General features: G+C 33.9%; 1 protein-coding gene across 2 annotated transcripts in view; it reads left to right on the top strand.

Annotated features, from left to right (window-relative positions):
• Positions 1-25,278, top strand: part of SLC30A9 (solute carrier family 30 member 9) — a 76,417-nt gene that overhangs the window by 30,367 nt on the left and 20,772 nt on the right. For both annotated transcript variants that reach the window (XM_074229532.1, XM_074229533.1), the window contains exons 6-14: positions 116-198; positions 1,778-1,836; positions 5,637-5,704; positions 12,455-12,557; positions 16,772-16,827; positions 18,208-18,343; positions 20,533-20,572; positions 21,129-21,200; positions 21,695-21,802. In XM_074229532.1, coding sequence (XP_074085633.1) covers positions 116-198; positions 1,778-1,836; positions 5,637-5,704; positions 12,455-12,557; positions 16,772-16,827; positions 18,208-18,343; positions 20,533-20,572; positions 21,129-21,200; positions 21,695-21,802 — 725 coding nt within the window. The remainder of the gene's footprint in view (positions 1-115; positions 199-1,777; positions 1,837-5,636; positions 5,705-12,454; positions 12,558-16,771; positions 16,828-18,207; positions 18,344-20,532; positions 20,573-21,128; positions 21,201-21,694; positions 21,803-25,278) is intronic.

Below are 25,278 nucleotides of genomic sequence, written 5' to 3'. Positions count from 1 at the left end.
TCTTGGCTCTGCCCCTCTATTATTAGATTTTCAAAGAGATTTTTTACATTTTATTTTGTATGTATGAGAAATGTTACAACTTGTTGACCATTGATGTGTATATTTATATTTTCAGGGCTTTGGAGGTTTGGGGAAGCTCTGAGGCGCTTGCTAGAGAGAGAAAATTGCGTAAGGAAGCAGAGAGAGAATATAGAGAGAGTAAGTATATTCATTTGGAAGCTGAATTAATATTATAGACAGGGACTATGTTTATATGTCAATTTACATATTATTTATTACCTATGAAGAAACAGAATGTTTGATTTTAGAAATTTGTGCTTTAGCTTAGTAATAATAATAATAATAATAATAATAATGGTAGAATAAATGTAGCAGTCAGTTTCTTAGAGGAAGACCGTCAATTGGGGAACTAAAAATAAAATTAATTCACAAGAACATTACAGCAGAAATTTTTCCCTAATCATTTTCCATATTTTCCTTTATTTTCTCTTTCTTTTTTCTTTTTTATTTCTTTATATATATGAGATCTTTTGGTAAACATTTAGAAAGTATTTCTCTCAAGAAAAAATTAATATACTGTAATTTTTATCCAATTGTATATGCATATTTCTGTATAGTTTTTACAGCTAAAGGTAATTATTTTCAATTTTAGTTGATACTCCAAAATGAGCAGTGTAATTTATAATTTATCTTATGCTTATTATAAAAGATTATTCTTTTCTTCATGTTTAACTTTTCTAATTGACTATTTTTTCTAGTGTTTGTGAAGACAGACATATCAATGAACTAGATATTTTAAATATTTCCTCTTTTCCTCTTGTTAGATACTTGACTAATAAAAAAAGCCAAAAGAAAAAAATATCATGTATTTTGTAATTATACATCAGAGAAGTTGCTAAACTCCTAAGGGTTGTTACAATTGCAATTCTTAAAGTCTTTAAGACATTGAAATAATCCTGTGTTAAAAAGTTAAAATTATAGTTCACAGTATGAAAGCAAGCTAGCAGAGTGTGTCTCTTGATAACTTTCCTATCTTTTATTGAAGTTTTATTTTGCTTTGCAATATTAGTTGCATATTATTCTGACAGAAAATTCAGCCAACATTTATTATGAGCCTTAATTGTAAGCCAGAGTACTTTGTTTAGTACTGGAAGAGTAATAGAGATGAATAGGGCCCAGTCTTTGCTCCAGAGAATTTCATGATACACAATATAGGGAGATGAGATATACACAATTTTATATAAATAACCTTATAACATAATATACATGTAAAGAGTATTCTGATACTAGCAAAATACTATGAGATATCTGAGTTGAGAGAGATCACTTCTGTTTGGGATAGCAAGGAAGACTTCATGAAGGAGGAGATAACTTTGTATCTGGGTATTGAGTGAGGTGTAGAATATCAGGTAGTGATATCCCATCCTTCCTGCTAGATTCCAGGCTCTTCATAGGAAAGGACTGTGTTTCCAACAGTCCCTAGCTGTGTGTGTGTGTGTGTGTGTGTGTGAGAGAGAGAGAGAGAGAGAGAGAGAGAGAGAAAACGCGAGCATGTATATGTGTGACATCTCTGTGTGTGAATGAATACAACGTGTGTGTGTGTGTGTAGTGTTCAGTTTTTATTAGATGAATGAAAGAATCCATCATTATTATAATGTATAATCTAAGTACTAATTAGAAATTGTAGGAATGTCTCAAATTTAAAATCACTACTAGTCTAAAATACATGCAGTGAGAGAATTTAAGAGTAAAAATTATTTTGTAACTTTTTTCATAGGGTTGTTTAGAAATCAAAAGCTATTACAAGAGTATAAAGACTTCCTGGGATATACAAAGGTAAGGAACTCTTCATTGTAATATAAAATTGTTACCTATAGACAATTCTCATCAATAATCTGTCCCCATGTAGTGAAATTTCATTGTGTCTGAAGGAACTGAAGTTTAGTGAATTATTTTTTTTCCTTTTAAATTTATTTTTTATTCTCATTTTGTACACATTTTTTTTACATTAATAAAATATTCTTGTTTACAAGTAAACAAAATACCCCTCCTCCCCCATGAATATAGATAGACTTGTTTGGGCGAAAAAAGTAAAGGGGAGAGAAAAAAATTAAAATAAAAAAAATAATAATAGTAATAATTGTAGGTATGGCCAGGTGGCGCAATGGACGAAGCACCAGCCCTGGAGCCACGAGCACCCGAGCCCATATCCAGCCTCATAAACCCAACAGTCACCCAGCCATGTGACATGCAAGCCACCTGATCCCCACTGCCCTGTAAAAACCAAAAAAAAAAGAAAGAAAAAAAAGACCTAAAATAAAATAATAATAATAGTAGGGGTGGCTGGGTGGCAGACAGAGCATTGGCCCTTGAGCCAGGAGCACCTGGGTCCAAATCTGGCCCCAGACACCCAAAGATCACTCTGCTATGTGTCCCCAGGCAGGCCATCCAGCCCTACTTGCCCTGCACCCTCCCCCAAATAATCATAACAAAAAATGTGCTTGAGTCTTTGTTCCAACATCAACAACTCTGTCATGGGTCGATCTCATTCTTTATGATAAGTCCATCACAAAAGTTATTTCCATATTTTTCCACCATTGCCATTGCTGATCCTTTCTTATTTCTCCACTACCATGTACTATATTTTCTCTCTCCTTTCACTATGACTCTGCTGTAGGGTCGCTGAGTGGTGCAGCAGACAGATCCCTGGTCCTGGGGCCAAGAAGCCCTGAGCCCCCATACCACCCCTTAGGCCTAGAGTTCACCTGGCCCTATGGTCCTGTACAGGCCTTCCATTCCCAGCTCCTTGCAAGAAGTAAGAAAGAAAATGTGTTATATCTGACCACTCTCCCCCCATGGTCCATCCTCTCCTCCTTTATTCACATCCCCACCCCTTCCCCCTGCTCCCCCCTCCTTCTTACTCCAGGTGTCTATACCCCATTGAGTATATTTGCTGTTTCCTCTCCTAGCCATCTCTGATGAGAGCAAATTTTCCCTCATTCCCCCTTTCCATATCATTGCAGTAGCTCATTGTAATAAAAAAAATCTTATGTGAAATATCTTGTACTATTCCCCCTCTCCTTTTTCTTTCTCCCATTCCATTTCCCTTTTTTTCTATTGACTCCATTTTTACACCATATTTTATCTTCCAATTCAGCTTTCTCCGTGCTTCAACTATAAAAGCTCTCTCTACCTGCTCTATTAACTGAGAAGGTTCATATGAGTATTATCAGTGTCATTTTTCTATGCAGGAATACATACAGTTCATGCTCATTAAGTCCCTCATATTTCCCCCCTCTCCTCCAATCTCCATGCTTCACCTGAGTCCTGTATCTGAAGATCAAACCTTCTGTTCAGCTCTGGCCATTCCAAAAGGAACATTTGAAATTCCCCAGGTTCATTGAAAGTCCATCTTTTTCCCTGGAAGAGGACATTCAGCTTTGCTGGGTAGTTGATTCTTGGCTTCATTCTAAGCTCTTTTGCCTTCTGGTATATTGTATTCCAAGCCCTACGAGATTCCATTGTAGTTGCTGCTAAGTCCTGTGTGATCCTGACTGCAGCTCCACGATATTTGAACTGTGTCCTTCTGGCTGCTTGTAATATTTTCTCTTTGACTTGGGAGTTCTGGAACTTGGTTATAATATTCCTGGGGGTTGATTTTTTGGGATCTCTTTCTCTGGGGGATCGGTGGATTCTCTCCATTTCTATTTTGCCCTCTGCTTCTAGAATATCAGGGCAATTTTCCTGTAGTAATTCTTTGAAAATGATGTTAAGGCTCTTTTCCTGATCATGATTAAAAGGTATTCCAATAATTTTTAAATTATCTTTCCTAAGTCTGTTTTCCATATCAGTTGTTTTTTCAATGAGATATTTCACATTTTCTTCTAATTTTTCATTTTTTTGGTTTTGAAATATTGATTCCTGATTTCTGTTAAATTCATCAATCTCCCTGAATTCTATTCTTTGTCTGAAGGATTTGTTCTCCTCAGAGTTTTCTTATCTCTTTTTCCATCTGGCTAATTTTGCTTTTTAAAGCATTCTTCTCCTCAATAACTTTTTGAACTGCTTTATCCATTTGACCTAAGCTGGTTTTTAGCATGCTATTTTCTTCAGCATTTTTTTGGATTTCCTTGACTAAGCTGCTGACTTCATTTTCATGTTTTTGCTGCATCTCTCGTCTTTCTTTTCCCAGTTTTTCTTCCAACTCCCTCATTTGATTTTCAAAGTCTTTTTTGAGCTCTGTCATAGCCTGAGCCCAATTTCTGTTTTTTCTTGGAGTCTTTAGATGCAAGAGCTTGTGCTTCCTCATCTTCAGACTGAGTATTTTGGTCCTTCTTGGGCTCATTTGCAAAATATTTCTCAATAGTCTTCTTTTTGTTTCTCTGCTTGCTCATTTTCCCAGCCTGGGCCTGGTTTGGGGTGTTTCTTGAGCTTTTGGGACACTCCCACAAGGGTCTCAGTGTGTGCGGCTCTGTCCTCCCTCCTGGTCTGTGAATGACCATAAGCGCCCCCCTCTGCCATGGAGCTGATGTGGGGGGGGGGCTGTTCTGTGGGGGGCCTAGACTGAGATCAGGATCTGAATGTGGTCGGAGCCCCAGAGTCCTGTTTCAGGGGCAGAGGACAGAGCTAGGCAGTCTCTCTTCACTCCCCTCCCTCAGCTCAATGGGCTCATGCCCTGGGGGTTCCTGCTTACCAGCTCCGCCTGCTTCTGTTTCCTGGATCAGGGCTGGGGAAAGAGCTCTTTAGTGAATTATTAAGTATTATTAAGTAATTATTAAGTAATCAGCAATCTAATTGAGGAAAGGGTAGGGAATCCAATTTCTATTATTCTTACTGGTTTTTTTTTTTTGATGAATGCATTGGGGGTTGTTATTGGACTCTCCTTCCCAGTGGAAAATAGGAAGGGATGAGGAGATTTTATTTATGTTTGCAACACTGAATTATCTGTCATCTATGGGTCAATGGTGCATAAGCTTTAAACATAAAATTTTTTATTTTTTATTTTTAGATTTTTACTAGGCAATGGGGTTAAGTGGCTTGTCCAAGGCCACACAGTTAGGTAATTATTTAGTGTTTGAGGCCAGATTTGAACACAGGTACTCCTGACTCCAGCGCTGGTGCTCTATCCACTGTGCCACCTAGCTACCCCTAAACCTGAACTTTTTAAAGAAATCTTAAAAATATTTTAGTCACTTGATTGCTTTCTTTTGGTTGCTTTATTAACATGCTTGTCAAATCTCTCTTAGAGCAGTCTTTTCTTATGCAGACAACTTTTTTTTTCAGGAACTTCAAAAGTTAATGAGTAAAGGAAATATGTTTTAATGTATGTAGAGTTCATTAATTTGATCAGTTTTGTTTTCCTTTTGTTGAATCTTTTTTTAAAAGGGTCAGTTGTCTTTAGTATGAGTTTTGTAAAAGTTTTCAGTGTGTCCGTGGACCAGAATTCATTTGGTTATATAATTTCACCTCCTTTATTTTAAGATGAAGATATTAAAGAAAGTGAGGTTAAGAAAATTGTGCAAATAAATATCAGATGGCTTTATATATAATTGACTTTATCATTATGAGTTAAATGGAGACATTTTCTGAATTCTTAAAATTGTGTTTGCAATTTGTCTTATTGCTTTCTTTTCCAGCCACGGTCTAGAAAAACATCAGTGTTTCTTAAGGGACCAGGAAAAGTGGTGATGGTTGCTATTTGTATGTAAGTTTGAAAAAAAGTAAACTTTTAAAGATAGACTATGTATTATTTTGAAACTTGTACATCTTAAACCTGAATATATATATTTATCACTTAGTAATTAGAAAAGTAGTTATTTTTTCCCATATTTATTTTCAAAGGGAGTTTATTTGAATCTGATTATAGTTTGCCAGTATGGAGTATTTGTTTTTTTAGGTATGTGTATTTTTGTGGAATTCTATCTGACTATACTTTATTAGTTGTTTATTAAAGATGATATAAAGAAATTAATTTTCATTTTTTCATATATTGTCCTGCTAAAGTAGTTAAGAACTATTGTTAATTGATCCTGAAGAGTAGTTACTAGAGAATATCTGTGTATATATTGTATTTATGGGTAACATCTTTTCTGTTTTCTATGGAAATAGGTTGACAGTAATATATCTTTTATTTTTGACCCTTTTTTCCTTCTCTTTTCTGTTATCACCATTTTGTTCAACAAAAGATATGAAGGCACAAAGAGTTCATTTCAAGGATGATTCTCAGACAGTGGACAGTTTAAATATTTTTATATATTTAATTTTTTGAATATTTAATAGAAGATATTCATAGTTATGGCAAATATCTTGATTGGAATTTAAGTAGAGGAAAAAATATGAATTGTGATGATTTCATTTTCTTACCCACTGCTACATGACTTCTTTTTTCCTTCTCCCCTAGGCAGAAACCATCTTGAAACTTTAGTTTGGGGGGGGGGTAAGACAAAGGGGAAGGGATAAAGGGATCAGTATTTTTTGTTTTTTAGGTTTTTGCAAAGCAAATGGGGTTAAGTGGCTTGCCCAAGGCCACACAGCTAGGTAATTATTAATTGTCTGAGACCAAATTTGAACCCAGGTACTCCTGACTCCAGGACCGGTGCTTTATCCACTACACCACCTAGCTGCCCCTTTCAAAGATTTTCTAAAGGAAATTACCCAGTATGCAAGGGGGCTGCCCATTGTTTTACTTGTTATCTCAAGGATATCATTGGAGCATTTGGACAGTCAGTTAACCTAACTCTTTATCACATTTTTCAATCATACATTTCTTTGATGACATTCTTTGCTTAGTTTATTATTTGTAATGTGTTGTTGCTTGCATATCCATCATGTACTTCTCCATTGATTCTGATTTTTACTTCTGTAACAATTATGCAGTGTAAGTGTTAGAACATTCCTTTTAAAAGCATGGATTTTTTTTTTTAGTAGAGGAGACTGTGATTAAAGATTAAAGATTGAAAGAATTTTGCAGTTTTCCAGAGGCAGTTTAGCCCACTTTCCCCTGCCTAAGTTGGGATTCAGTTTTCCTTTTGCAGCATTTATAGATATAGATACTGATGAACATTGTCCACCTGATTTGCATGTGATAATCGGCACAGTAGATATTTTTATCAACTTTTTCAACAAGCCACTCTTGTAATGGTTATGCATCTTGTCTTTTGGTATTCTTAGGCCTGGTAACCAGCACAATGTCATTTGCAAACACATGCATTCTCCTTCCTTTTCATTTTGCACAGTCTGTTGAATCACTGCCTTAACCAGCCGTTTAGTTTTGGCAAGTTTATATCACTTTAAGCTTTGATCAGTATTAATAATTAAAGAGTTGTCAAAATTATTAAGAATCTTGTATGATTTTGTTAAATTCATGGGACACATTTTTGGAGGACTCCCTTTAAAAGGGACATTTGCTCTACTAAATCAAGTACTTTAAATTTTTTTTTTAGCAGTTGTTAGTGCTTTTATTTTTTTATATCATTCTTTATTTTTACTCCATATTCTCAGATTGTACTGATACATTTTTTTGCAAAGTTTTAAGTTTTACAATTTTTCTCTCTCCCTCCCTCCCTTCCTTCTCCCCTCCCCTCAAACAGAAGGCAATCTGTAAATCAAGTACTTTTAAAAGGGAAAATATACATCATAAGCACAGTAAAAATGGTCATTGAACAAAAAGAGCAATGAATTTTGTATTCTCTATACTTTTTAATTCAGTTTTATGTTGGGAGAGATGTGGTTTTATGTGTAATATCATTTGCAAAAATTAAAAGATTTTATTCAGATGGGAAATAGGTATATAGGTTTTTCTTTTCATCAGTTTTATTGGTAGATCTGAGATTTTTTTCAACGTCCTTGTTATGTTGCCTTTTTTCACATATCTTTTGATTTTATCCTTCAGTGTCCTCAAAATTGTCTCTTCCCATACAGTTTCATCTATGTATACTTGGTCTAATCCATCTACTTTGCCTTTGTTCTCTTAATTCTTTTTTCTACCTCTTTTTTGTCATGGAGCTGTAAAGTGAAGCCTGAGTGTGGTGACTTAACTGACTTTAATGGTAAAATAACACTAGAAAGTCATTATAGATATGATCTTTCCTTTATTATCTTTATTCTACTTTTAACCTTAAATAACCTCAGTATAACTGCTTTAATTGACTTCTTTGTTAAGTTTGTAAACTAGATTTAACTTTTGCTACTTTGTTTAATGTTACAGTATTTGTTCATAAACTTCACCATCTTTCTCTGTAAGATTTAAAAAAATGAGCTTGTATTTGAAACCAGTGTTACTTTTAGTTCCTATGCTTATCTACTTGACAAGTAAGACAAGTTTTTGTTGCCAAGATTGGTATTGGGACTGTAGCCTCCTTCTTGTAATGATTGTTTTTCATTGGTTAAACTGTGTGAAACAATTTGGTGTCAACAAGTCAGATTGTAGCTGTTTTAATTGTTTAATTTAAAAATTGTTTTTAATTTCTATTCTGTTTTGTTACCACTTTTGATCCCTGTACAAATTGACCATCTGACAATATGTAGACAACTGGTTTAGGAGTGATTCATGAACTCTAACAATATATTATTCCTTATTTATTAAAATATCAACTTCTGTTTTTAAATTGCTAGTGCTCATTGTGTTTAGCACCTTCGGATTATCATTTATTTTTCGAAGAAATAATTCACAATATACAACTTTTTTGGTTTAACTTATTCCTGATTCTTAATACAGATTTTCTAAAATATTTATTCCTATCTTTGCTTCTTACGTCTTTTGTGTTTAAGTCACTGAGTTTCAAAATAAATGTTGGTTTAATTTCATGTTCTTGATAGACTTTATTTCATCTTCTGTCATAGATATCAGTACATAGGCTTTAATTATTTTCATGATAGTATTTTTGCAAATTTTTATTTATTTTCTTCACACATGGGAGTGATTTTATTGGGATGGATACTTACTTTCCTGATATAGATCATACTTCTTCCACAATATCTTAGCCTTTTTGATTCTTACTTCTATTATCATATATATATATGTGTGTGTGTATATATATATATATATATATATATATATATATATACACACACACACTATAAATGAAGAATTCAGTATATTAAAGATCTTGCTTTGTTCCTTTAATATAACATTAAATGATATTATCTCTTATTTGATTAAGCAATCCATTCTTTTACTCAACACACATAATCTCAATCTCTTTTATGTCACTTGTTACTAATAAATTGTTATTGGAAGCAAGCTACAGACCCTTTCCTTATATTTAGTTTGTTAGTTTTTCTGGAATCAGGGTAATCCATTCTTTTTTCTTTTTTTTTTAATTTTCTTTTTCCTCAGTTGCATATAAATACAATTTTAACATTGAAAAAATTTTGAGTTCCAAGTTCTTTCTCTCCTTTTTTCTCCTCCCCCCCTCATTGAGAAGGCAAGTAGTTTGCTATAGGTTAAATATGTGCAGTCATGAAAAACATTTTCATAATAGCCATGTTGTGAAAGAAAATAGACCAACCCCCCCTCTAAAAAAAAATGAAAAATAAAGTTAAAAGAAAGAGCATGTTTCGATCTGCATTCAGATTCTATTGGTGTTCTTTCTCTGGAGATGGATAGCATTTTTCATTAGAAGTCCTTTGGAATTGTCTAGTATTTGCAAATATTTATAATGGACAATGTAATATATAAGATGATCAGATTGTCAAAAATTGATGTCTTGTTGCCTTTAGATTCATGATAGAGTTTATTTCACCAGCTCCTTTATTTTGACTGGGTTTTTTTTTTTTTGGAAAGGCAGTAGTATTAAGTGACTTGCCCAAGGTCAATACAGCTAGGTAATTATTAAGTATCTGAGGTCCTCCTGACTCCAGGGTTGGTTCTCTATCTGCTATGCCACCTAGTTGTCCCTTTGTTTTGACTCTAAGGAGAAGCAGTGAACTAGTTAACCATGAATCTTAATTATGGTTTTATGATGAGAATCATCAGATTTATTTCTGCCACTAGCATGCCCTACTATCTGTAGGTCATTGAACAAAGATCTTACATTTAGAAATGCACCAGCTGCCAAGTTAGAGTTAATAGACAGTCTAAGGATTTACTGAGTGATTAGCACATTCTATTCTCTTTTTCTATCACTTCCATGATCACTGTGCAGAGATACAGGATTAGGGGCATTTTCTTTTGTTTCATGAATTGCTATGACCAAAGTGATCATTTACTGGCGATAATCCTTTGTGTGCTAGGTTTGTCCTCAGAATGCTTGCTCTAATTCTTTCAAGAAGAACCACATTTGGGGCAATTAGGTGGTACAGTGGATAGAATACTGACCCTAGAGTCAGGAAACCCTTACTGGTGATAATCCTTTGTTTACTAGGTTTGTCCTCAGAAAACTTGCTCCAACTGTTAGGACCACATTTGGGGCAGTTAGGTAGCGCAGTGAATAGAGTACTGGCCCTAGAGTCAGGGAGCCCCAAGTTCAAATCTGACCTTAAACTCAATAATTACCTAGCTGTGTGACCTTGGGCAAGTCACTCTCAACCCCATTGCTTTAAATAAAGAAAAAAAGGACCATATTTATTGCTTGAGAGACATTTTTGAGATAGTGTTCTTTTCGATTTAGCCTTTGAGACCTAGGTTAATCTCCTTGCCATGATGTTGAGGCATCAGAATAGAACTTTCTGAAGGATCTTGTTATATGATAACGTTTATTGTAATTTCTTTTACCAAGCCATCTTAGGATCTCTCATTTTCAGCAGCATTTCAGCCATTCTCTTTTTCCTTGGAAAATTAGTTAAAATTCTCCTAATTAGATTTTTTTTTTTACCTTTATCTCAGAATCAATTATTACTAGGAACTTAACCTTCTCACTCTTATTTTATTGCTTGCCAAAGTTTCTTAAATGTGTCTTCAAAAGGTTGTGAGGATGTTCCTCCCAATGGAACTTTTGCCAATCTCCCTTCTTCACGAGGGGATTGTGAAGATCAAATGAAATAATATAAGCAGAGTGCTTGAAAATCTTTAAAGTTTTATAGAAATAACATTGTTATCATTAATATAATCATTAATATTATTACGGACTTGGCTTCAGGCACAGAGTTTTCTAAGACATGACATTTCTGTAGAACTTTAAAGATTTTGAAGCACCTTGCTTATATTTCATTTTGGAGATAAGGAAGCCAAGATAGACAAAGTGACTTGCTCAGTGTCATACAACTTTGACTTCAAGTACCATACTCTCGCCACAGGAGTCTAGGTCATGGAGACACATGTGGGCAACCTTGGTAGAAGTTGGTTTATAAAGAAGCTATGTATGGGATAGTAGGATTAGGAGTGTGAGGGAGATCAAAGATTGCCTTGTTCAACCATTTCTTTTTATAGATCAGGAAATCTAGATTCAGAGAGACTAACCCAGTCATACAAACAGTAAGGGCCAAAGTGTGGATTCACACCCTTGTATTTGATTCCAAATTCAAGATTCTTTCCAATATATCACTATGGCTCTTCATGTAGCAAAGAACAACCAGGATATCCCATGGTGGGGGGACACTGAACTCTATCTTCACTCACCTCTAAATCCAAGTACACCCCAGAGTTGGGGCTACCTACAGTTATGAATGCAGGTGGATAAAAACATAGTCTCTGATGTTGATATGGGAGTTGTACAGGACATTGGTTTCACTTCAGTCATTTTTTGATTGTGTCTGACTCTAGGACCCCATTTGGGGTTTTTCTTACTGGAGTGGTTTGTTCTCCAGCTCATTTTGCCAATAAGGAAATTGAAGCAAACAGGGTAAAGTGATTTTCCCAGGGCCACAGAGCTAGGAAATATCTGAGGCCAAATTTGAATTCCTGACTCCACACCTGACACTCTTTTCAGCTGTCCCAATAGGACTTCCAAATTGAAAGACCTCATTATTGGACCCATCAAAGCATTAACTTCTTGCTGATCTGACTGGGATACGACTCTGAAGCCCTGGTCCAAGAACCTTCCTTGATTTGTTTCAGACCTGACTTCTGCCTGCTAACCAAGCTTCAGCTTTTGTTATCTGCAGCACTCATAGTTCAAATGATTCCTTCACTTCAGGTGTATCTTCAGTGTGCCCCTCAATGGACTCTGGAATACCAGATGAAATCCCCTACACAGTCAGACCACTTCCCCTCCCTCACAGCACTTTATATGTGCCATATCTTTTTTTTTTTGGCCATATCTTTTCTAAACATACATCTCTATAGAACACAAAATGTACTCAGCCCTATGCTTTCACATAAAAAAGCCTTAACTTCCATATTAAAATGATTTTGAAATCATGTATAAAAAAGTATATCTTGGAGGGTAGGAGTCTTATTTCATTTATTCTGTAAGGAACATTAGCTTAGAATTATATTTAGTTATATATAGTTATTTACATCACTTGATGACAATTTTATTGGTACCATTATAACTAGTTTTCTTTTCTGTCCTAGAAATGGCTTGAACTTTTTCTTTAAATTACTAGCTTGGATTTATACGGATTCTGCAAGTATGTTCTCAGAAGCTGTACATTCATTATCTGATACATGCAACCAGGTGAGAGATTTAGACTTGTACTGTTAATAAGACAGACTTATCCTGCTGCTACATTTTAGAGATGAGATGATTCCTTGAGTTGAATGGTGCAATAGATAGAAAAGTACATTAACCTTGACTCAGTGACAGAAGGGAAGAGAGTGAATAGAATTGCTAAGGTTGATTTTATAATTCTGCCATGGTATATAACATTGTAAAGTACTTTTAAGCCAAGTTCCAGAGGACAACATCATTTTACTGACTTCAGTCTCAGTTCAGAATTAAATCTCACAACTGACCTGAATAAAGTTCATTATTAATTATAGTTCATTGATAATGAGGAAAAAAGTGAGGTTCTTTCATGTGGGTGAATTTTGATTATTTTCTGGAATTTCAGACTTAGTTCATTCAACATATGCAGTTAAGCACTTATATTCATATAGCTTAGTGTAGACTCTGGAGAAGATACCCCAATTTCTCATGCTTCTAGTCTCCATGGAGCTTCTGATTAAGTTGATAGGATAAGACTAAAACTTAAAAAAATGCAAAATAAGGGTATAAGAATTAATAGATTAAAGAAGCATATAATGATAGATGAATGGTGACTTGGAATGGTCAGAACCTGACTTGAAACCTGTTTTTTTAAGTATAAACTTTTGGTTTATTGACTTTACTTTTTAAAGTTTTTATTAATTTGTACAATTTGGTGTATTGTGTTAACTTAAAAAGGCCTGATTAATATTATTATTATTATTAATGATAATAATATTCTGTTCCTAATTCTGAGTCTTTGAGTGCTTGCTTTACCAGATAACAGTGGGAAATCTAAAGAAAATAGCATAATTGGAAAAGCTTACGATCTGACTGTGGGACCAGCTCTATAACTTTTGGGTACCTCAAACAAATGTAGAGAAGTTCAAAGTTACATATGATCAATTGTATGATGTGTCAGCCCATGTACATGTAGGTTGAAGGAATTTATCAAGGGTAAAGATGGATCAACTCAAATTGGGGCAGGTTTATCATTGAAAAAATATTTCTAGAAGAATAGAAAACTTTCTGGAAAAGTAAAAATTAAAATTTGATAACTTCAAGTTGGCTTACAAATTTAACACTACCATTTAAAAGATCAGTTAGATCTTATAGAATTAAAAAAAATTTGTAGTTTAAAAGGGGGGGGGAATCTAGGTAGGCAGAATAAAAAGGTATAGGGGACTTGCCCTTCCAGATAATTTTTATAAACTGACAACTGTTAGGATTGTCTGGTAGTGTATTTTACTGTATTAAAAAAGAAAAATTGAAATAACAAGTCTTAGAAATAGATGCAAATATATACATGTGTATATGTAATATACATGTTCTATTAATATTACATTTTTTATATTTAATAGACACTATTGGGAAAATGGATAGCAATATGAAGAGAAATAAATTTAAATTCATATTTACTAATACCCAACACAGTCAACTCCAAGATTAGTTAAGTTTTTTAAAAATGAAATCCTTATGTTCATTCCAAATATGAGGGGGCAGCTAGCTGGCACAGTGGATAGAACACTGCCTCTGGAGTCAGGAGGACCTGAGTTCAAATTTGACCTCAGATACTTAATAATTAACCTAGCTGTGTAACCTTCGGCAAGTCACTTAACCCCATGTCCTTGCAAAAACAAATATGAACGAGATATAAATTCTTGATTATTGAATTAATAGAAGAAAAAATAATCGGGGACAAAGTTGTTAAGTTTTAAGAAAAAAGATATACATTTAGAAACAATAAAACTAAAAATAAAGGCAACAAAATGGGATGAGTATTTGAGATAAACGATAGATGAAAACTTGATTTTAAAAGTTTTCAGGGAACTAGTTAAAAAGTTTAGTCCTCTCTAGTACTTAATTTCTAATGAACAAATGACAAAAAAATTTTTTCCCAGCAGTTTTGAAGATTTTATTTATTTTGAGTTTTACAGTTTTCCCCCTAATCTTCCTTCCCTCCCCCATCCCCCACAGAAGGCAATTTGCCAGTCTTTGCATTGTTGCCATGGTATATGTTGATCAAAATTGAATGTGATGAGAGAGAAATCATATCCTTAAGGAAGAAGCAAAGTAAAAAAAGATAGCAAGATTAGACAATAAGATAGCAATTTTTTTTTCTAAATTAAAGGTATTAGTCCTTGGTCTTTGTTCAAACTCCGCAGTTCTTTCTCTGGATACAGATGGTATTCTCCATTGCAGACGGCCCCAAATTGTCCCTGATTGTTGCACTGATGGAATGAGCAAGTCCCCTATGTTGCTGTTAGGGTGTACAATGTTTTGCTGGTTCTGCTCATCTTACTCAGCATCAGTTCATGCAAATCCCTCCAGGCTTCCACAATGGTGTTCCATGACATACATCTACCACAGTTTGCTAAGCTGTTCCCCAATTGAAGGACATTTACTTGACTTCCAATTCTTTGCCACCACCATAGCACCACCTGCTATGAATATTCTTGTATAAGTGATGTTTTTAATCCCTTTTCATCATCTCTTCAGGGCATAGGCCTGAAGTAGTGGTGTTGCTGGATCAATGGGTATGCATATTTTTGTTACCCTTTGGGCATAGTTCCAGACTGCTCTCCAGAAAGGTTGGATGAGTTGACAATGATCAAAAATTTTAAACAGAAATTTGAAAAAGACAACTAGTAGATAATTACTTGAAAAAAAGATTAACCCTACTGTTAAGTAAAGACATATAGACAAAAAAAAATGATATTCCTTTGCACTCTTTTAACAAAGATAAATAATGTTAAAAATTAATTGTAGTTAACTCTGTCAAAAGATTGGGTGAATTGCATTCATTGATAATGGTGTAAATTGGTCCTGCCTTTTTGTAGTATACATCAATAGTCATATGTCAAAAGTGAGTCCATTCTTGGAAATGTTACTAAGGAAATAAGGAAAGAAAAAAAAGATGTATTTGTAAAAAACTATTTACAATTTATGAACAATTACAAAGAACTCAGAGCCTAATGTCCTGTTGTTTTGCACAGTAACACTTCACCTGTTTTAGAGTTCAGCCAAGAGAACCTGAGAATACACAGAAAGAAAAGACCTTTGATTAGCTAAAATTAAAGATGACAAAAGTCAAAGAAATGAAATTCTTGCATTCTTTTTTTTTTAAGTTTTTTTGCAAGGCAGTGGGGTTAAGTGGCTTGCCCAAGGCCACACAGGTACTCCTGACTCTAGGGCCTGTGCTCTATCCACTGCACCACCTAGCCACCCCTTGAAATTCCTGCGTTCTTTTTTTTTTTAAAGGTTTTTGCTAGGCAGTGGGGTTAAGTGGCTTGTGGCTTGTCCAAGGCCACACAGCTAGGTAATTCTTAAGTGTCTGAGACCGGATTTGAACCCAGGTACTCCTGACTCCAGGGCCAGTGCTTTATCCACTGTGCCACCTAGCCGCCCCAGTTCCTGCATTCTTAAGAAAATTTCTCATAAGCCTTTTTTTTACCAGTATTTGTTAACCAATCCTAACAGTTATTGGATTAGAAGGGAGAAGTTCGGGAAGGCACGTTTATGTAAAAGCGAGATGATAAACTATAAAGAATAGAAAAAGCGAAGTGTAGCAATGGATGTCAGATTGCCTCAAGGCATTGTGTATTATAAAATAGTTTCTTAATGGTATTCTGAATCTCAGGGATCAAACCTGGAACTGCTGCCATCACCCTACCCAGACTCAAATATAATTAGGAAATATTTAACAAATAAAAACACAATAAAATAATTTTAATATGGAGTTTTTGAAGTCAAGGATGCCTGCAGGGACCTTCAGGTACAGGCTAGTGGTCCCCATTTCTTTTTGAATTTGATACTTCTGCCCTAAATCACAAAGAATCAGTCATTGAACAGGATCTGGTAGGGCACCCCACTCTATGTGAGGCACTGTGTCCAGGCATTAGGGACTCAAAGACAGAAGGTTCAATTGCACTTAGAATATTTCTAGGAATCCAAGGAAATGCACATGCTTTAAAAAAAACCTTCTAAAATAGTTAAAATTTTAAAAGTTTAGGTATATATAAAAAGAGAAACTTAAGTTTTCATGAAGGTTTACTTAAAAATTTCCTCTGATATTGAGGCATATTTAAGGATAGTAGACATTGCTGTTTTCTTTATTGTTTCTTAATGACTTTTTCTGTGTTAGTGATGCAGAAAGTCATTTTTGAAACAGTGGAGATTGATGGTAACATTTTTCTTCTTTATAGATTTTATTAGCAGTAGGTATCTCTCAGTCTGTACGGACACCAGATTCTACACATCCGTAAGTATATTGTCTTTATTTTCTCTTTTTCTTTTGGACTAATTAGTCATTTGAAATGAATGACTGTATTTCAGATAATTTCTGTGACTAATATGCCCTTGGACTTATACATCAGATAATTTTTTCAACTCTTATTTTCCAAAATAATGCTGTAATTTTAGGCACCTAGGCAATTCAGTGGATAGAGTGTCAGGCCTGGAGTAAGGAAGACTCGTCTTCCTGAGTGCAGATATGGCCTCAGACATTGTACACTATCTATATGACCCTGGGCAAGTCACTTAACTCTGCCTCAGTTTTTGCATCTGTAAAAATGAATGGGAGAAGTAAATGACAAACCGTTCCAATATCTTTACATAAAAACACCCAAATGGGGTCTTGAAGAGTTTGAACATGACTGAAAAATGACATTGATTGTTTTTGTCATATCAAATTAATAAGGGTAAGAGTTATTTTTAAATAGGAATTTGAACTTTTTTACTCCTTTGTCATCTTTATATTTGATGTTTCACATCAAACCTCATTTTTATAATACAGATTTGGATTTTGGGGTAATAGTCTATAATATAATATGGGATAGTATATTCTAAAACTATCAGGATGATAAAATGCTGCTGTTAAACTTATTCCATTTATTTTGGAATATGGATATATGTGGATCACACAGTGTATAGATTTAAAATTTCTCTCATTCCAGAAATTTTAAGTATGTGTTTTAATTCTTTCACTATACTGTTAATAATTCAATCCAGTAGTTATATTTTAATTCCACTTGTATTGAAATAAAGACATTTTAAGTGATGGATGCTAAAAAAAATGGATGAAAAAAATTAATTATAGAAGGACCTAGAAAACCTATATTGAAACTTAGAAGCTTAGGGAATAGTGCTTCCAATTTGTTGAACTGTTAAGAATCAACAGATATAATAAGGATAATATAAATCTTAAATTGGTTGCTTATAAAGACTAAAAAATTCAATTAGAAACTGTAATGCAAGGAAACTTAAATGCTATCCTGCTCATTAAATATCTGAATGCTTTAAAAATAAAGAATAAATTAATTTCACCAGCAGCTGTGGTATATAATAATAAAATGGTTAATTCAAAATAGGATGTATGGAAAAGGAATTAGAAAAATATCAAAATTAAATAGTGTTCTCTTTATTTTATATATTTCCAAGGAACTTGTAGTCACTGCTAGTTATGGTGTTATTTTTCTGATCAATTGTGATTTTAGTACTTTAATTTCAATGAGCTGTCAAACAGTGCACCAAAGTGGTTTTTCTTTTTTGTCTTTCCAATTCCATTGAGGTTTTAAAAAATATGTGTAAAAAGGAAGTTTTTTCTTTCTGTATTAACAATTGTATTTTTTCTTTAATTTAGGTATGGTTTCTCAAATATGCGTTATATTTCCTCATTAATTAGTGGCGTTGGTATTTTTATGATGGGTGCAGGACTTTCTTGGTACCATGGAATTATGGGATTACTTCATCCTCAGCCTATACAATCTCTTCTCTGGGTAATAAGATCTTTCTTGATTTTAGTCATCAAAATTTGTGTTTTGTTTAAGAAACTATAAAAATACATTAGAACTGGGGCACTAGGGTGGCGAGGTAGTTAGAGCACTGGCCCTGGAATCAGGAGGATCTGAGTTCAAATGTGGCCTTGGACACTGAATAATTGCCTAGCTTTGTGACCTTGAGCAAGTGACTTAACCCTTGCAGAAACAAAAAAAAATGGTTTTGTTATATCAGAATTTTATTATTGTAGTTGTATTTCAATGCACGTGTTCTGATAAATGAAAGAAAAATCTTTATTAAATATTACTGTATTCCAAATAATGTTTCAAGCACTGGAAATATAAATGTAAAAAATCGTCCTGCTTTCATAGAGACCAAGGGTAGTAATGGTGTGGATGGCAAAGTTCAGGAGATTATAGGGTGCTTGTACTTGTCTCTCCATTAAAATGTAAGTGGGGATTGTTTATTTTTTGTATCCCCAGTGCTTACTTAGCAAAAAATCTGGCACACAATAATAGGTACTTAATAAATACTTTTTCATTGATATTAAGATCTGTATGTGTAATAGTAACTTACCATTCTAGACTTTTTCTCATTTTATTTGTGACTTGTTTCTCCTCAAAAAAGATAATGTCTTAGTTTTGAGACATTTAGACTGGTTTATAGATAATATTATTCTTTTGGTATTTGTGTCATTTGCTTTATAAGTATGATGTATGCCATAATGAAATATGACTAGTTCAATAATCAGGTATAGAATACAAATATAGCCCTTAGATACTTTGATGTCGTCTGGCAGATAAATTGGTTTTCAATACATCTGACCTAACTGGATTTGACCTTGTTTTAAATAATAATTAAAATTCAGAAATTCATACCAAGATACTAATTTTTTTTTTGTGGAAAGTAATAAGTCCTTTGCTGAAATTCCCAATCTTCTCCTGGTTGGGTAGATGGATTTATATTTAACCTTATAAGCTAGAAGAAAAGACTGTAGCAGGATTATTTGAGCCTATAGTAATTTCTTTCAGCCTGTAGTTCACTTTAAAAAACAATGCACTCCTCCATTTTTTAAAATTTCTTTAGTAGTTTCCCATTTTTAAACTTTCTGATTCTATTAATTATGGTAAAATGAGAAGAAGCACAAAAGAGTCTTTCTATCTTCCTCCTTTCTTCTCATGACTCTAGGACTGTGAATGGTGGTTAGAGAGCAGGAGAATATATTATATCATATTCCTGCTTATTGGGATGGCTTCTGAAATGAGCTAACAGAATCTGTGAGTTAGAAGGGTAGAAAGCATTCTTTTCAGTACCTTCAGTCATCCTTGTCTTTTTCTTAGGAATCCAGAATTTTTAAAAAGCCCATAACCCTTTAAAATACCCTTTCAGAATGACCTTGGAATACCATTGGATATCAAAGTTACCTACTCTGCTTCTTCTGTCTGACTTAGCTAGTTGCCCATGATCCATTTTTTTAGGTAGACAAGTATTTGAGAAATAAAGGATCCCTGGCAGAACTAGAAGTTACTTTAAAGAACTGCTCTTCCAAACCCCTCATTTTACATTTGAGAAAGTGAGACCTGGGGAGATAAGGTAACAAGTGGTAAATGGCAAAGCTGAGATTTTAGTGTAGGTCCTCAGAATCTATAGGAGGCCCCCCCCCCCCCGTCTGTTTTTGAGTAGTTAAGTAGTTATTTTCATATCTATTTTATAAACTTTTATGTCATGTTTTCTGAATAAATTGAATTTGATAAAGCCAAAATTTTTATTTGTTTTTTGCAAGGCAATGAGGTTTAAGTAACTTGCCCAAGGTCACACAGCTAAGTAAGTATTAAGTGTCTGAGACTGAATTTTAACTCAGGTCCTCCTGACTCCAAGGCTGGTGTTCTATCCACTGCACCACCTAGCTGTTCCAACAGGGCCAAAATTTTAGTCATCCTCTTAAAAAATTTTAAAATAATAATCAATGTGTAATCTGCTTTTAAAGCTTTTGTTTGAAGGACATTTTCCCTTTTGCAAGCATTGTTTATTTCATGGTACTTAGTTGATTAGTTTTGTATAAAGACCTAAATAGTCAGTTGGAATTAAAATCTGTGTTCCAATTTTAGGTTTTGCAAAACTGATAAATAGACTTGTGATTGTTCACTAAAATATTCATGTTTTGCTTTAAAAACTTTTTGTTTTCTAGGCTTACTGTATTTTAGCAGGATCATTGGTGTCTGAAGGAGGTATGCAGTCCCATAAAATGCATTGTTATTCTTACAAATAAATTATATTTCAGGAAGTTTTTGCTCCTTAAAGTCCTGAGAACAGTTTTTTCAAACTCAATTGACATTTAGTTACTGTTTATTGAGTTCCTACTTTGTATGGTGTTCCATATAAGTCTTCTTATAACTATAGGGCCTCTGTAGTTTATAAAAGAAATCTGATTGTCTGCTCCTCATTATGTTACAATAGTAATAATAATAACAATAATAGCTAGCATTTATATGACCCCTCTGTGTAATACTGTTTAAGTAATATAGTGGAGATTGAATATAAAAGTATAAAGGATTGATTATATTTATTGAGGGAACAATTTTGTAGCATGATTTTTAAATTTATTTTGAAAGTTTCAGGTATTTGCCATGCCAAGTTCTATGTTATTTGATATGTGCTAGTCATATGCTCATGTTTCTTCTCTGGTCCTTATGTGAAATCGATCTCATTGCATTGTAAACTTACATGGTTCATATTTGTAGAGCACAAATACAGGCACATTTTATATGAGTATTTTTCTTTCAGCAACTCTCCTTGTTGCTGTGAATGAACTTCGACGGAGTGCTCAAGCTAAAGGAATGTCATTTTATAAGTATGGTATGTTTCTTACAAACTAGATCAATTTTTTATTCTTCTTTTAGCTTAAAATAAGTTTATTGGTGGTCAAATATTTCCTATAGAGGTGTCCATAATAATGTAGCTTAGTACCATCTGTAAGTAAATAAATTATTGTTTAAATAAACCTTATAAATTTTGGCATAAATTCTTTGTATTTTTCCTTATTTTTGAGTATTTGTGGAAGATTTGGGCTTTTTTTGTTTGTTTTGTTCTTTTGTAATCCCCATTACTCTCCACAGTACCTTATACATATAGATGTCGAATAAATTCTTACAGCATTATAATTGTATGCCAATATTTACATTTAAACTAAAAAGTTTTATTGCCCAAAAGAATGAAAATTTCTGCATTTCTTTATAAATATGTTTTTCCTATTTGTACATCAGTTTTAGAATGTGTATTTAGAATACTTTACCCAGTTAAAATTTTTGAAGGTTTCACTTTTGTTTTTTCTCATTTTTCAAATGATTAAGTAATGGAAAGTCGTGATCCCAGTACAAATGTGGTATTATTGGAGGATTCTGCAGCAGTCTTAGGAGTGGCTCTAGCAGCTACTTGTATGGGTCTGACTTCTTTAACAGGTAACTAATTTCCTAACTTAAAGAAACTTTGGTTGAACAACTTAAAAATATTTTCTAGTGTATAAAATATTTTCAGAAATATGGGATGATTTTCTTACAGGCTAGAGAAATGCCTCTTTCAATGACAGGGATTTTAGCCTCAGGTCCATGGATTTATTTTTTTAAAAACAATTTTATAATTTTATACTGTAATTTGGTATAATTGATTTTCTTTGTAATTCTCTGTGTATTATTATTATTATTATTATTATTATTATTATTATTATTATTACTATTATTTGGTTTTTGCAAGGCAGTGGGGTTAAGTGACTTGCCCAAGGTCACAGAGCTAGGTAATTATTGAGAGTCTGAGGCCAGATTTGAACTCAGATTCTACTGACTCCAAGACCGGTACACTATTTACTGTGCCACCTAACTGCCCTTTACTCTGTGGATTATTTTATGCATTTAAAAGCATTACTCTTAGAAGAGATCCATAAGTTTTCCCAGAAGAGTCCATGACACAAAAAAGGTTAAGAACTCCCAACTTTATGAAATAGGATACTGTTACTAATGGTGATATATCTGTAATAGATTTAAGCAAATTAGAAGTAGATTTTCTGTAAAGCTAATTTTGTTTTTTCTTTTTATTCTGTTGTAAAATTAGATATATTAAAAAAAACTCCAGTAATAGCAGGGTTTGATGACGGCATGTGGTGACTGGATCAGTGCTTTGCATTCATTAAAGTATTGGTTTTGCCTAATTTTTGGAACTTTGATACTCTTTTCCAGGAAAGAGGAGTGACATCATGATTGATATCTAGTCTCTTTGTTACCCTTTATCTGTACTCACTCTGCCTTGATATTAATTATTGTTTATGCCTGAAGAATTATAGTCAAAGGACATGAATATAGGAGATAAAGATTTATAATCGTGAATCTTACAGCTTAATTCCTATTCTTCACCTGGGCATTACATTAATTGATATTTATCCTTTGTTCTTTTTTTTTTTGAATTTTTTTGGATTTCTTTTTTTTTTTCCAAGGCAGCGGGGTTAAGTGGCTTGCCCAAGGCCACCTGGCTAGGTAATTATTAAGTGTCTGAGACCAGATTTGAACTCAGGTATTCCTGACTCCAAGGCCAGTGCTCCTATCCACTGTGCCACCTAGCCGCCCCTTGTCCTTTGTTCTTGAAGAAGCCTATGACAACAGGGAGGTGATGTCATAACATGCAAGTGAATTGAATTTAAGTGAGGGGATGCTGCCTTTCTCCTTAAGAACCATCAGGTTCTAGTGGCCAGTGTGGATTAGGATGGAGATGGCCCTGAATGACCTTTTAAAGCTAGGTTTTTCCCAAGGTAAAGTTTGCCTGAAGCAATGCCCCTTCAGTTTAAGAGGGAGTTGAGGCAGAGAGGCCAAGAATGACCATTTCTTTATACCCCAACGCTCCCCCACCCCCCAAAAAATTAAACTGGGATGGTTAGATCCTTAGGTTTCTCTGTGAGTAAGGTTGGTTAGACAGGAAAAAAAGCAAAAGCCTCTTGAATAATCAAGAATAAAAATTCAGTCTTGGAGGAGAAGACAATCAGGGTTTCTGGTCAAAACAGAAACAGAACTTTGAACTTTGAACCAATCATTCCCCAAGCAGAGACCCTGTGGACTTAGGTTGAGACCCATCACTTGCCCATCAGCATTAACAATTATACTGAAATGCTGTTGTTTTCTGTCTGTAATCACTGTACTATCTAATATTGTATGCATTGAAGTTCACTACTGTGAGACCAAAGTAGGAACTTTACTTTTTACTACAAGGTCCAACCATATCACATTTTGTATTATTACAAGGTCCACCCATGTGACATTTTGTATATCAGGTTTTAGATCAGTTGTCTGAAGGCTTCTTTATTTGCAAAGGAAAATATTGCCCTTTTTTTTATAATCCTGAGATATTCTAATTTGTCACTAAAATGTTTTTATGTCCTATTAAGCAAAATATTGTTGGTTGCAGATATTAGCCAATAGTAAAACCTTTAATCTAATTCTTTGAATTTATTTTTAAAAAATCAATATTTATTGCATAATAAGTAGCTAGGTAGTATGTTGGATAAAGTGCTGGATGTGGAAGACTTTTTTAGCTGTGAGACCTCAAGAATAAGTCATTGAAACTTTGTTAGCCTCTGTTTCCTCATCTGTAGGATGGAGACAATAATAGCATCTTCTTTGTGGGGTTGTTGTGAGATAATGTCTTAAAAATTATTTCAAGTGAAATAATAATTGTAAAGTTCTTAGCCCAGTGCCTGACACATTGCTATATAAATGTTAGCTATAATTAATGAGTTGTAAAATAACAGAGAAAAGCACTATAATAGGTAAAATGTGTAGGAAACATTCCTGCTAAAAATTTTTTCTTAAAAAAATATTCTTTTGCTAATAAAAATCACAATTCAAAAATATTTGAGTTAATGTAAGTACATGAATTCAGTGGTAAAATCCCATTTTGTGTGTATGAAGATAATGAGCAAGATCATTATTATTTATCATCATATAGAAAAATGAATAACCATGCTATACAGTTAAAGGTATATCAATTAAAAATAAGTTTATGGTCTTTCATTTCTGTTAAATTCTTTAAAGCAAAAAAAATGTTAATTCTTAATGTTGATAAAAGCTCTTGGTAAATATATACACTGCTTGTGTGTGTGTATGCTTGTGTGTTTGTAAATGGTAATATGCATCAAACTACAAATCCTTCTGTAATTGTTTACTCAGTAGCTCAAAGTAAAAGCAGTGATTTTATTTTTTTTTAGGTTTGTTTTTTTTTTTTTTTTTGCAAGGCAAATGGGCTTAAGTGGCTTGCCCAAGGCCACACAGATAGGTAATTATTAAGTGTATGAGGCCGGATTCTGACCCCAGGGCCGGTGCTTTATCCACTATGCCACCTAGCCATCCCTTTAAAAGCAGTGATTTCTGAGAATCTGAAGGATACTAATAGACTAACTTCATTTTATAGATGAGGAAATTGAGACTTTAAGTGATGCCATATCCCTCAGTAAAGCATTTAAACAGCAAGCAATAGAACTGAAACCTGAATCTAGATTTTTTTTGACTCTAAATCTAGGTTAAAACAAAAAACATTCAGAATAGTCCATTGAGAATGGAGCCATAGGAAGCTGTTGACTATGACAAGTATGTGTTCTAGAATATTCTCGCCTCTTCTTTGCCTCTTAACTTTCTTAGTCTCACCTTATGCAAGAAGCCTTTCCTGTCTCTCCTCTTATCTTAGTGTCTTCCCTCCATTGATTATCTCCTGGGTAATGTGTCTGTGGGTGTGGATCCATCCCTCTCTCTGACTCCTTGCATGCTGTGCCTTCATTAGACTTTGAGCTCTTTGAGAGCTCTTTCTTTGTATGCTTAGTGCTCTACATAGTGCCTTGCAGATAACAGTCACCTAATAAATGCTTGTGGATGTACTGCTTGTTTTGTGTTGTTGCATAGTA

Source organism: Macrotis lagotis, chromosome 3, assembly GCF_037893015.1.
Source record: "Macrotis lagotis isolate mMagLag1 chromosome 3, bilby.v1.9.chrom.fasta, whole genome shotgun sequence".
NCBI classification, from domain to species: Eukaryota; Metazoa; Chordata; class Mammalia; order Peramelemorphia; family Peramelidae; genus Macrotis; species Macrotis lagotis.
The sequence above is the reverse complement of the archived record's forward strand: the minus strand, read 5'-3'. Positions and strand labels throughout refer to the sequence as shown.